The 14,101-nt window shown below is 39.7% G+C and overlaps 1 protein-coding gene across 5 annotated transcripts in view; it reads right to left on the bottom strand.

Moving 5' to 3' along the window:
* Nucleotides 1-14,101, bottom strand: part of ARNTL2 (aryl hydrocarbon receptor nuclear translocator like 2) — a 69,915-nt gene that overhangs the window by 23,783 nt on the left and 32,031 nt on the right. For all 5 annotated transcript variants that reach the window (XM_045587875.1, XM_045587877.1, XM_036459172.2 and 2 more), the window contains 4 exons: nucleotides 9,682-9,761; nucleotides 6,691-6,783; nucleotides 3,222-3,336; nucleotides 2,335-2,478 (listed from right to left, as the gene is read on the bottom strand). In XM_045587875.1, coding sequence (XP_045443831.1) covers nucleotides 2,335-2,478; nucleotides 3,222-3,336; nucleotides 6,691-6,783; nucleotides 9,682-9,761 — 432 coding nt within the window. The remainder of the gene's footprint in view (nucleotides 1-2,334; nucleotides 2,479-3,221; nucleotides 3,337-6,690; nucleotides 6,784-9,681; nucleotides 9,762-14,101) is intronic.

The raw sequence follows: 14,101 nt of genomic DNA, 5'->3' as shown, positions 1-14,101 counted from the left end.
AAGATGGTAGGGCACCGGTCGTTGGATGAAATCACATTTTACAGAAGTAAAATGGTGACCCTGAGCACTAGTCATGCACGCAGATGACGAAAATACTAGCACTAAGTAAGTCCACGAGGAAACTCCTCTCTTCCAGAAGCAAAGACAAATTAATCTGCGATCTTGAAAACACTTAAAAGACTTGATCATTTTCGTCCCCATTCACTGTATAACCTGCATCAAACACCACACAGATGTCAATCACGTGAAGGTAGCTGCATTGGTCGACATGTTTCTCTCTCACAGAGACCGCCGTGTGGATTAGGTGATTCAGTTGTGGTTGTATTTACTACCCAGGGCATTAGTTCGTCTCTAGTTAAATCCTGAGGGTAAAATGTACTTCAGTCCAGGGTCTACATGGAGTATGACTCCTTGGACCATCCACACAGAAGAAACATTCCTGCCCTTGGAGAGTATTTCCATATGATCTGGCCATGAGGCTAATCTGAGGAAGATGGAGTAGGAACCCTGAAATGATGACAATAACGGTACTGACCATCTCTGCTCTGCACCGTCCTAAGTTTAGGTGTATTGCTGCTAATAGTATTCGTGATGGCTTACATTAACACGTATTAACTCCTTTAATCCTGATAACAACTCTGTGAGGGAGGTTCTGTCATTATTCTCATTTTACAGTTGAGCAGAGACCCAGAAGGATTTAATCATTTATCTTAACTCATGTAGTTGATCACAGGTCAGGATTCAAATCTGAAAGGTTTGGCTCCAGAATCTATGCATTTAGCCACTCTGCAAAGCCAGACATCCCGGTGAATATCCTTGTTTTACCGATAGGGAAACTGAGCCTCAGATGTTTTAAGAAACTTGTTCATAGTCATACAACTGGCATCTGGTAGGGCAAACATTTGAACCCAGTCAGCTGGATCTCACAGCCTTTTCACCACAGGTCCACTGTGAGTTCAACCCTGAGACTTTAGACTAGGGGTGTCGAACTCAATCAGAGAAGGGGCCAAAATCTAAAATCCAGCCTAAATCGCGGGCCGAATGGTTTACTGAACAGTCATAAACTGTCATTGTGATGGAAACGCAGCGGAGTGCAGTGATGACAGCGTGGTGCGGGCCACATTGCAAGGCCTGGCGGGACGGATTTGGCCCGCGGGCCTTGTGTTTGACACATGTGCTTTAGACAGCTAGCTCGGAGCCAAGGGCACGAGGGAAATAACTGATGGTTTACAAACAGTCCCACCCTTAGGACTGCTGATTCACACAGCCCTTGTTTCTTTATAGTACAGCATCAGAGTAAGGGGTTGAGGTTTGAGAGTGAATTTGCCTATTTCACTTGATTCTAAAACAGAGGTGAGAACAGTGTTTTCATGGGGATGAAAACACTTAGCACAGTATCTGGCACAGAGTAAGGGGCTTAATACATTATCATCTTAGGTGGTTGCCAAAAGCAACTCTGACCAAAACTTGTAAATAAACTGAATCTTGCAGCCCTATATAAATATCCTTTTAAAATATGTCAAATCAAATCTCATGTTAAAATTTGCATAGGAAATTCTGTATCTGATAGGTTAATACGTTCTTAGGCAAAAACATCATGAGCCGAAACCGGTTTGGCTCAGTGGATAGAGCGTCAGCCTGCAGACTGAAAGGTCCCGGGTTCGATTCCGGTCAAGGGCATGTACCTTGGCTGCGGGCACGTCTCCAGTGGGGGGTGTGCAAGAGGCAGCTGATCGATGATTCTCTCTCATCAATGTTTCTAACTCTCTAGCCCTCTCTCTTCCTCTCTGTAAAAAATCAATAAAATATATTTAAAAAAATAAATAAAAACATCATGAGACACTTTGTAGTCCCTGAAATGTAGCAAGTAAAATACATCAATGTTAATTCAAAATGTAAAGACCTGCAAGACCAATCTATTTCAAAAATCACAAGAAAACAGAAATAGAAATATAAAATCAAGAACCACATGTCATAAAAATTAAAACGATACCTGGAACATCTTAATTAATCAAATCAGGCTCTTGTAATATTGCAGTGTTGCTGTTTTTAAGACCTAACTTTTATATTTTAAAAGTAGCAACAGAAATTCATAACAAACGTTTTATTTCCAGCTCTTCCCATTTGACAGCCCCCAAACTGTAATTTCAACAGCACCATTAAAATCTTGGGCCATAAAGAAAATATGTAATTACTTAATAAATTTAAAAGCTGTTTCCTAAGGTGTTTTGGGCCTAAGTCATTTGCCTAAGCCTTATTTTTTCTGAACATTAAATAATTAGGACATGAACGTCACACCCACGTCTTGTATCAGCTGACACTTCACAGCCATACCTTTCTTCGTTGCGTCTGGCGAGCCATCGTGCTCTTCTTTGACTGAGACTTTACAGCTCTTTATCCGACAGAAAAAGGACCGTCTGGAGCCAGAGCACACGCGAGTCCGTCTGCTATGGAAATTACTGTGAACCTGCAAACCCGCTGGCACAGGAGCAGGAGGGAGAGGCACAAGAATAGGTAGAAAGGAATACTTTTAATCAATTTTGAAATTTATCTCTAACACTTTTCTGATCATCCGTGACATTTTTTTATATATAGAAAAGAGAAATGGTCATTTAAAACAGTATCACTGTTAGTAAGGAAGTAAAACATACCAAAAATGTACTTGTCAGGCAATCATATTTTTGATAACTTACAATCTTTCAACTTATTTTTATCCCCCCCCCAAGGGGTGGAACATAAAAATCATTTTAATTGAAATGAAATTAAAAAAACAAACACATCAATTATAATAATCAGTGGCAAAGGCATCATTATTTTATATTATAAATGATTACTTGGCACTAAGCATTTTCAGAGAAGGTTAAGTATTTTCAGAGAAAATAAAGAATACCTTCAACTCCCAAGCAATATTATACATGGTGTTTCACAATGAATAGACCTAACCCATATAAGAGAATAATTCTCTCTCAGCAATAGCTGAATAGTGAAAACTTCATTTCTTGTCAAGATTCTATTAGCATACAAAAAGAATGAACATGAAGCAACCACATTTTCCTCAAGGCATCTTCATATGAATATTTATTTTTATATGAATATAGGAATTGCCTATATAATTATATTGTTTTTAAAAGTTCTAACTTTTCAAGAACACTATATAGCTGTACTTTTAAGTACTAAGTATATTTACATGAAATGGTAAGCACACTGAGATGAGCACTTACTTTTGGCATCTATTAACTTCTCTCTTGGTGAAATGTCAGAAGACAGCTGTTCCTTTACTTTGGCAACATCTTTTGGATGTAAGAAGTCAAATAAGCTCTGTCCAGTCAAACTGGCCTATACATAAAGCAGACATTCATTTAAAATCAGTACCATAATTTTCCTATCTTTCTTCTTAGACATAATGCTTTCTTTTGTTAAAGTTGTTTTTAGTTAATTTCAAAGATGCACCTACCATCCTGTATGATAGCAACAGTGTTAAAAGCAGGGTCATACCTCTAGATAGAAAAAGAAATACATGCACAGCCAGCCATAACTGGATAAACACCAACACCTCGCCACTGGTACTGTTTACTCTTATTAACTCCTGGTAACATCCCCCATTCATATATGTTACTTATAAGTCATATTATGATTTATTTTAAACGTTACCCTTGGCACCCTAGCTGGTTTGGCTCAGCGGATAGAGGGTCCTGGGTTTGATTCCTGTCAAAGGCACATGCTCAGGTTGCGCGGGCTCAATCCCCAGTAGGGGGTGGGCAAGAGGCAGCCCATCAATGATTTTCTCTCATCATTGACGTTTCTATCTCTCTCTCCCTCTCCTTTCCTCTCTGAAATCAATAAAAAAAAAATTATAAACTTTACCCTTGGTAAAAGTAAAGCAAGTATATTATAATATCATATGGAAGTCACAAAATGTGAATCTATGGTGTAGCTTAGATTTACCACACGGTTAAAAAAATTACCATACTATCAAAAGACAAAACCCAACCCGGGACACCTCCCACTTCCCATTCCACTTCTCCCATTATGCAGAGCATTCCCAGGTCTGGGTCTCTGCCCCATGGTCTCATCACCTGGAATTCATTACTCCATCTCGACAAACTCCATTCCCTGGCCCATCAGCCAATTGCCTTTGATTCCCTAGATTCCCTCTCTCGACCTAAAATCTCTTCCTCGCCTCTCTGCACATCCTAAAGCACAGTAGACATCCTACTTTGCATGAGAAACCCTCCCTGACCTTTACTTCCCAAGTACACATTCCTATAAAAGACAGAACACAATGGACCAGGCAATACAAACAGCCTGGTTTGCTTGACAGTTGACACATCATATTTTAAAAAGCTAGCAATCTGATTTACACATAGTCTATTGTGTCACTGGGTAATATAAGTCTATGCCCAGAACTCTGCTTTAGAGCAAATCAGGTTTCTGAATCTGAAAAGATGGACTAGACCCTGCACTATGGGGATCCCAAAGTCCTCCTAAGCAGATGCTGAGTCTCTTGAATAGTCTCTGAAATGCAAAGTGAGTGCCCTGTGGGGTTGGACTCTATGTCCCTATTTGGACCTTCAGTGCCCCTTGCATTATTGATTATCCTAGCATGTGTGATGTTCTCTATTTCCAATGAGAAGTCAGAATTGTCAGGCACTGCCCTGCTTCTGTGTCCCCAGCTATAACCAGCTGCATGATTCACTTGGTCCTCATTCCTCCTGAGTGCAGACTCATAATATCTTCGTTGCTGAGCTCATTATCTATGTATGCCTTATCTCTTCAAATTTCCAAGTTTTGGGGGAAGACAGGCTGACATTAATGGGAGTTATTAAGACGAAATCTTTGGGTCATGTGATTTCTAAAAGGAGACCACAGGTGCTAGTTTATTCACTCTGTTGGATTATTTTCAGTGCTGTCCTTTTTGGATAATTAGTTTAAGATAAATGGTTTTCAGCGATGGGGACATAAAGGAGTTACACAGCTAGTTAAGCAGAAAATGCATTTCAGAGTTGATTGCCAGAACTGAGATCAAAAGCGGTTATGGAAATTATTAGGTCTAGTAATAATTAATGTCGTTTTCTAATACTTTTTTAAATCGAATTTATTTAAACAATACAACAAAATTTAATCAACAATATAGTTGCCGTTGTTTTCTACTACTTGTGCCCAATGCTCAGGAAGCATTTTAATCCCTCTGATGTAAAATTCTTGTGATTTTGATGCAAAAAATTCGGTCAATGCATTTTTGAGGCATTCTTCATTATTAAATTTTTTTCCAAGAAGAAAGTTTTGCAAAGAACGAAACAAATGGTAATCGGAAGGGGCAATATCAGGAGAATATGCAGGTTGAGGGAGAACTTCCCATTCCAACTGGCGCAGTTTTTCAGCAGTGATTCTTGCAGTATGCAGTCGTGCGTTATCATGGTGAAGAATTACGCCCTTCTGATTAATCAGCGCGGGTTCTTTTTCTCTTAAAGCTTGGGCTAACCTTTCCAATTGGGCACTATGCACTGCACTTGTAATGGTTTGGTTAGATGGTAAAAGTTCATAATGAAGAATTCCTTTAAAATTCCACCAAACACACGACATCACTTTTTTCGCATGCAAGTCAGGTTTTGGCGTGGGCTGCGGAGCCTCATTTTTGTCCAACCATTGAGGCCGCCTTTTCAAATTAACATACAGCACCCATTCTTCATCTCCGGTAACAATTTGCTCTCAAAACGGCAAACGGTTTTGACGAGAGAGGAGCGAACTGCAAATTGTGACTCTTTGATTACGGTTGTTGTCGGTCAACTCATGAGGAACCCATTTTCCAAACTTTTGGACTTTGCCAAGTGCACGCAATTGATTGGAAATTATTTTTTGTGAACAATTTAAAGTTGTCGCAAGCTCTTGTTGGGTAATTTGAGGATTTTGCACCAAAAGAGCTTGAAGAGCTTCTTGATCAAAATTGGACACACGGCCTCGACCACTCTTGTCATCTAACGAAAAATTTCCCTCGCGAAATTTCTCAAACCAACGCTGGCATTTTCTGGCGCTAACTGCATCTTGACCAAGAGCACTACAGATGTTTTTTGCAGCCTCACTTGCTTTTCTTCCTAATTGGAACTCGTAAAGCATGCAGTGCCGAATATGCTCTTCATCCGCCATCTTCTTAGCCCTAGTTTTGCAACAAAAACCAAACCAAACACAAACTTTTTCAAGCAAAACTTGTTAATTGCACTTCACACGTTCTGTAGATACCACGTGTTTGAAGATTATGTCAATACAAGTCAACGCCAAGCAAGATTTTAAATGAATGTTTAAAAACGACATTAATTATTACTAGACCCGGTAGTAGCAAATAATTTGGTTCTCGGAGGAAGCAGAGAAGGGTGACTAATGTTTTTCAGACACCCAAATATGACAGCCTTTACATCCTGAGAGACAGGTATAGTCATCATTTCCACTTTTTATGGAAGAGGAAGCTGAGGCTCAGGAAAACAAAATAAGTTGCTAAAGGTCAGGAAGTGACCACTTGTCAGAAATGACAATCCATATTCACTCCACCCATCTGTGCATCTCTCCTGGAGCAAGTACTAACTCAGCAGAACCTCACCCACAGCCCAAAGGAAAAAAGAATTCAGAAAAAGAGATCTGAAATCCGTTTATTTAAAAAAACTAAACATAGTGTGGGAAATATCCTTTTTTGCATACCTGATCATAATTAAGTATTTTGGAGACTGACTTAGAAACGAAGAGAATTTTTCCTCTTTCACAACCAACCACAAACAGGAAGCCTTCTGCAGTCTAGGATAAAAAAATATAAAAGTCAATTTTTAAAATATCATTTGTATTTCTCACACACATCCTTTCTGAGGAAACTGCTGTAGCAATAAAACCAACAGAGTGGGCATAAATGTAGTAAAATTAATTTTAAGAAATTTTCTTAAGATATATACAAATTATAAAGAAATATCACCTTGGACCCCTGTCTAAATTAATGTTTTTTTTCTACATGAGAAGTTCAGGGAATATTTAGTTAAAAATTTCATAATGTAAAAATTACCTATCCCAAATTCCACACTACTGCAAACAGAAACTCTGTAGAGATACCAATCAGTAACAGCTGCCTGTGGATGTGTGGAGGTGGAAAGATGTGCAGACTGGAACGAGGAAGGCATGGAAATATTTTACTATTTATACATCTTGAATAATGATAAGCTATCAATCAAAACTAAGTTGTTTGTTTTTTAAATATATTTTATTGATTTTTTACAGAGAGGAAGAGAGAGGGATAGAGAGTTAGAAACATCGATGAGAGAGAATCATCGATCAGCTGCCTCCTGCACAACCCCTTACCGGGGATGAGCCCGCAACCAGGGAACATGCCCTTGACTGGAATCGAACCTGGGACCTTTCAGTCTGCAGGCCAACGCTCTATCCACCGAGCCAAACCAGTTTTGGCCAAAACTAAGTTTTAAAAATTCTAATAGATGGCAACTTCCATAAGCTATACCCAGTAAATCCCCTGTGAAGCAGTCTTGGAAATGGATATGTGTGGACAGAGAGTGAGTCTAGCACTCCCACCTGACATTTCTTAAACAAATGTTTACCAACTGGAAACAAACATGGCGTGAATTAGGCAGATGTGTTCCGGGGGTTATATTAAGTTATGGCTTAAAAAAAAAACACATGGGGAAATTGGGTAGACACATGCAAAAGAATGAAACTAGATCACCAACTTACACCATTCACAAAAATAAACTCAAAATGGATACAGGACTTAAACATCAGACGGGAAACCATAAAAATACTAGAAGCATCCTCAGGCAGCAAAATCTCAGACATATGCCAAAAGAACTTCTTCACTGATACTGCCCCTAGGGCAATGGAAGCTAAAAAGAAAATAAACAAATGGGACTACATCAAAATAAAAAGCTTTTTTACAGCAAAAGAAACCATCAACAAAACAACAAGAAAGCCCACGGTGTGGGAGAACATATTTGCAAATAACACCACTGATAAAGGTTTAATCTCTAACATCTACAGACAGCTGATACAACTAAATAAAAGGAAGATGAATGATCCAATTAAGAAATGGGCAAGGGACCTAAATAGAATATTTTCAAAAGAAGACAGAAGGAAGGCCAAAAGGCACATGAAAACATGCTCAAAGTCACTAATTATACGAGAGATGCAAATCAAAACAACAATGCAGTACCATCTCACACCTGTCAGAATGGCCAACATCAACAAATCGACAAACGACAAGTGTTGGCGAGGTTGCAGAGAAAAAGGAACCCTCGTGCACTGCTGGTGGGAATGCAGACTGGTGCAACCACTGTGGAGAACAGTGTGGAGTTTCCTCAAAAAACTGAAAATGGAACTCCCATTTGACCCAGTAATCCCACTCCTAGGAATATATCCCAAGAAACTAGAAACACCAATCAGAAAGGATATATGCACCCCTATGTTCATAGCAGCACAATCTACAATAGCCAGAATTTGGAAACAGCCTAGGTGCCCGTCAGCAGATGATTGAATCCAAAAACTATGGTACATCTACACAATGGAATACTATGCTGCCATAAAGAAGAAGGAATTCTCATCATTTGCAGCAACCTGGATGGAATTGGAGAACATCATGCTGAGTGAAATAAGCCAATCAATGAAAGAGAAACACCACATGACCTCACTCATTGTGGATAATAAAGAGCATTATAAACTGATGAACCAAAAGATAGATATAGAGACAGTAAAGCAACAAGCAGATTGTCAAATTACAGCGGGGAGGGGAGGAGGATCTGGGGGAGATAATAGATCAACCGAAGGACTTGTATACATGCATATAAGTACAACCAATGGACATAAAACTATGGGGAGGGAGGGGATATGGGGGAGGAAGGGAGGGGGGTAAAAAAAAATCATTAAAATATGTAAAAAAAAAAAAAAAAAAAAAAACACAAAAATTGGTGAGAAAGCTTCCAAAGCGTATTATATATTTCACTGTCTTTAAAAATACTTTTGTTGTCTGTAAAAAATTCATTTTATTCCTATAAGGAATATTATATTTAAATTCAGCAGTTCAAAAAGAGGGACATGAGTCTTTTTGTTTCATCAAACTACAGGTTAAAGCCTAGTAGTCACAGCACAAGATCAAGACACTTAGCCCTGGGGACAGGATGAGCCAAGGACGTAGTCATGTTTTCCATGTCCAATAAACCGGTGAATAGACCGGTGGATCCGAAAACCCATGCCAAAAAACCCATCCGAAAAAGCATGGCCTAACAGCTCAGTTAGTTAGCAGTGGCTAGCTAATGGGCAGAGAACAGGATCCTGAAGGAATAGCATACAAGACAGACGGCTCTGTAGGAGGTACCGGTGAGGAATAGATCCTGAGAGTTTCTAACTCTCTATCCCTCTCTCTTCCTCTCTGTAAAAAATCAATAAAAAATATATATATTAAAAAAAAGACAAGCCTTGCTTCATATTTTAGGAAGCGCCTCGCTTCCCTCTCTACTTTCACTAGCCCAAACCAATAAGACACGGTTATTTGTGTAAGTTAAATTTTATACTAAAGGAAGTTTGGTGTAATGTAGAGTCCTGTATGTTTGCAACAGAAAGCAAACTAGAGAAAACCTGCCTCCCATTTAAATAGAAAGGAAAGGGCAAATACAACTTAGGCAAATGTATTTCTTGACTTACCTTAAGGACTAGGTGTCTGAGCTCATTATCCTGAATAAATGAAGGTCGGTAAATATCTCCTGCATAAGAATTTGTCATACCTAAAAATAAGTAGTCAAAAAGTTACTAAAAATATAGTAGGGTTGGGTTAGGTATGTAGTAGGTACTCAATGAACATTGGCGATGGTTGTCACTGGTGAGAACTTTCTCTTTCAGCGCATCCTGAGACCTCTTCTGTTATCATTCTCTTTCTTTATTACTAGATTAAAAATTCCTGCATTTAGAATGTTAATTCTTGGAACTACTATTCCTTTATAGATTCAAATGTGCAGATAGTAAGAGCATCATGTAAAAGAAAAGTCAAGTAATACATCATCTTTAACATTATAATAGGTAACAATATTCAAAAATCTAGTTATTTTTATATCTTAGCTTAAAACTAATCTCATATGAACTATCTTGAATGGGGTGATTCTGGAATTCTAAACAAATGTCATAGATTCATAGGATTTTGCATATGACCCTTTAAAGATCACATGATGACTTCTGTTATTATACAGTAATATACATATATAACAAATTTCTGCTAATATAAGTAAAATAATTCCTTTTACATCCTTAGCACAGAGCTTATTGTATTATAATGAAATTCTCTAAAGCAACTGAAGAGCTAATGAGGAATTATCAGCTCAAAACAGGAATACTTGAGGACATCCTACACTGACACAGGAAAGCCCTTCATGGCCACAAGGGGGCGCAAGAGACAGCCCACAAAGGCAAGGTGTGCTGTCCCCAGATAACTCTGAGCGAGGGTGATTCCCAGGTAAATCAATGCTCTCTCCTTTATACTTCCCAACCTCCTTACCTCCAAACCCCTCCTTCTGAGGACTGCAAGGGAAGTTGCTTTTGCAAGAGAAATTTTAGCCATAAATTAACTCTTGAATGGATTTACAGTCCAAACTTACCAATTACCTAAGTGGTGGAAAGAAAACAAAGGCAGAAAATAAAAAACACCTCATATTATGACTTGGTAAAGTTCTCTCAGACTGGTAGCACCCCTGAGAATCTGGCATAAGCAAAAGAAAACCTTTTCTTCTGGAATATTCCTTCTAGGTAGGCCTCAAAGAATTCAGTAAGTGATTTTTTTGTTACTACTGCACAGCAGCCAGAGAGCAGAGCACTGAGAAAGGGCTAAAAGGTTCAGACTCTGAGTGCTATGCTACGATTCAGCCATAAATCAACCTGAGCAAGGCAGTGACATTTCCAGGCCTGGCCCGAAGCAGACGTGTGCCAGGGAAACTCTGATGGTGTAAACCACCAGGAAGGGGCGAGCCCTGGCTAGGTGAGTGAACTAGTGAGTGAGTACGAGCTAAGGAGAAACAGAGGGAGTCAGAGCAGAGCTGGAACCAGGGTGAGGCGAGTTAATAAAACGCATGCTGTAATATGCTGTACACCTGCCAAACATGGGCAGGTAACAAATATGATCAATTTCTGATATCAAAAACTAACGAGGAAACAAATCACTTACTTTTGTTACAATGTTCATCATGTTAAAAAAAAAAAAGTCAACATGACAAAAATAATAATGATCATTAAAACGAGAATGATCATCATAATGACAACTAGAGACTCGATGCACAAAATTCGTGCAAGGGGCTCCACCCTCACAGCCGTGGCTTTGTCCAGGTCATTCAGATGGTAGTTCTGCTGTTTGGTCTAATTAGCATATTAGCTCTTTATTATATAGGAAAATGATCAAAATACCAACTATTTCTTCTCCTCCTCTTACCACCACTTCCACTGTTAGTAGACACTGTGCTCACTATATATATGCGTTATTCTTTACTCAACAATCCTATGAGACAAATGCATTATCCCTGTTTTACAGTTATGGAAGTTGAGGATTAGAAAGGTAAGTCACATAGCTATTAAGTCAGGGAGCCAGGATTTGAACCCTGGAGGTTTGCCTCCAGGACCCACAGGCATGCACTACCGGCCCAGGTATTAAGACCACACCCACGGAATGTCCACAGGTTCTCCAAGAGCATAGGCTGCAAGCAGGGCTACTCCAGGTGTGGCCTAGAGACCAATGTCATCGGTCAACTGTGGTGAGACGAGTACAGAAATTAAGAATAAGCATTTAGACGCCATTACAGAGATAATGTTCATGGCACCCCAGCCCATGAACATTTTCCCAATAACCAGCTGTGTTATATTTTACAAGGGATGGGGGTGGGGAACACGTGGCCTTCACCCAGATCGTTTGAGAAGTATTGCTGTATGTAGAGTGTAGTAAAAAAAAAAAAAAAAAAATATATATATATATATATATATATATATATATATACACACACACACACACACACACACACACACACACATTTACATTTCACCATCCTTCTTTCTTTAAGGTGATTATGTACAAACCAAAATAAGATGATCCACACCAGCCTCTGATGAACCAGTGTCTCTGGTCGGGGTGAGTTGGGGTGCACTCACTCTGGTAAGTGTGCTGGAATGCAGACACCTGCTCTTAGTCCTCTCGCTGTGGCTCACTCGAGACATCCTCACTTTGGCTCCGAAGGGCCACTGGTGAAATCTATGCTCTGTTCCAGAATCCTCTCTCAGTGTAGACAACTTCTCCTGCCTACTCTCCTCTCACTCATTCCTCCACTGAAACATTTATGCCATCAGATTTTACTGATCTCTTCACAGGTCCAAGTCCCTCCACCAGCCATGAACAACCCTTCAAGCACGGAGATCTTACCTCAGTCAACTTCCTATCCCCAGCACAGAACAGGAGCCTCGTCAGTAATCAGCTGGTTGAATTAACTGACTCATGGCTTCTCCCTGAGGTCCTCCTCCCTCGGGACATTGCAAATGTGAAAATTGTTGGGAAATTTTAGGTTTGCAACCAAATGACCTCAGTTGAGCCTGCAAACGTTCGTTGCTAAAAGATTTAAGGGAAATATTGCATGCAATTTACACAAGACCTAATAGTAGGTAAAAGAGAATCTTACGTATGTCATTTCACAACAGACTTGTGAAAATAAGCCTGCCAGTCATGCTCCCAACAGGAAGCCCGCCAGGCATATCCCAGCACTTGAGCTGCTCTGTGTGGCACTGACAGGACCAAGGGCTGCGCTTCCTCGTCCCCCAGGCCTCCCCTCCAGATCTGCACAGAGTCCTGGGCGGGGAGGGGGGGTGAGGGGGGTGCATGTACCATTTTTCTACCATATGTGGAGATTTAAGGAAGATGATTTAAAGTATCTATTTTTACAACCTGCACAAGTTACTATTAAACAGGCCATTAATAGTTGTCTGTAATCTTACTTCCTAATTTGTATATGCTCGCCCTCCCTACCTCAGTCAATGAGAATGGATTTGCCAGGTTTTTTTTGTTTATTATGAAGTAAGATCCTCTCTGGGCTCCAGTTTTCACTGGAAGTCTAGGTTAACACTGTTTTCCCCTAAGACTCTTGGCCAAATCCCTCTAAACAGATTTTCCTATTCCTGGAATGCAATGTAGGAGGACAAAGATCTAATTAAGAACCTTGGTCATCCTTTGCTTATTCCCTTTCTACAATTTTTTGGGGAGATGTTTTGTTTTTGATTGTTTTTTTTTGTTTTGTTTTGTTTTGTTTCTTGGCTCAAAAAAGAACCAAATGTCACCATAATCTTTTAGATCTGACAAATGGGAACTTCCAGAGTCTCCTCTGTGGCCTGTAGCTCACTCCTCTTCTACGTCCTCTCAAAATCAATTTGTGTCGTTAACATTCCCGTATCTAAAACTCATTTCCATCATACTGCCCCTCCCCCAAGTTGGCCTGGGGTTACTCTCAAACTCGATGTGATTTTGACCACATACGCGTGTGCACACACACACAAACACTTCAATTTAAAATTCAAGGTCAAGTTGGGGAGCTGCTTGGGTCAGAAATGACCTTGTAAACCCAAGAAGCAATAGCTAAGGATCGCCTTCATCCGATGTCTAATACCAGTAAGGACCCCTTAGGAGAAGAAGGTGTAATGCATTTTAAGGTACTACTGGTTATAAATCTGAAGTTTTAAGAGAAATTGGCTGAATTTAAGAAGATTTTCTTTTCGAAGAATGGAAATCTGCCAATAATTTAAAACTATAATAATACATTTCAGAACTTTTAAAATACGGAGAGGCACCTAGGGCAGGCATTGCTATCTTTGCATTACATACATAGGAAAACAAGTAGAAATGTAAAGAATTTTCAAAGTCACACACATAGCTGAAGATAATGCCTTTAGCAGGACCAAGTTTCCTGACACCCAAATTAGCATCGTCTCCACATACAGTACATGGTCAAGCATCAGATTAATGTCTCCAAAGCTGAACGATACCTTTGCATAGCATCTCAACAGCCAATAGCAAGAAGCCAGACCCAGCAGAGACCTCCGTGACAGGGAG

This window comes from Pipistrellus kuhlii, unplaced genomic scaffold, assembly GCF_014108245.1.
Source record: "Pipistrellus kuhlii isolate mPipKuh1 unplaced genomic scaffold, mPipKuh1.p scaffold_m20_p_3, whole genome shotgun sequence".
NCBI classification, from domain to species: domain Eukaryota; kingdom Metazoa; phylum Chordata; class Mammalia; order Chiroptera; family Vespertilionidae; genus Pipistrellus; species Pipistrellus kuhlii.
The sequence above is the reverse complement of the archived record's forward strand: the minus strand, read 5'-3'. Positions and strand labels throughout refer to the sequence as shown.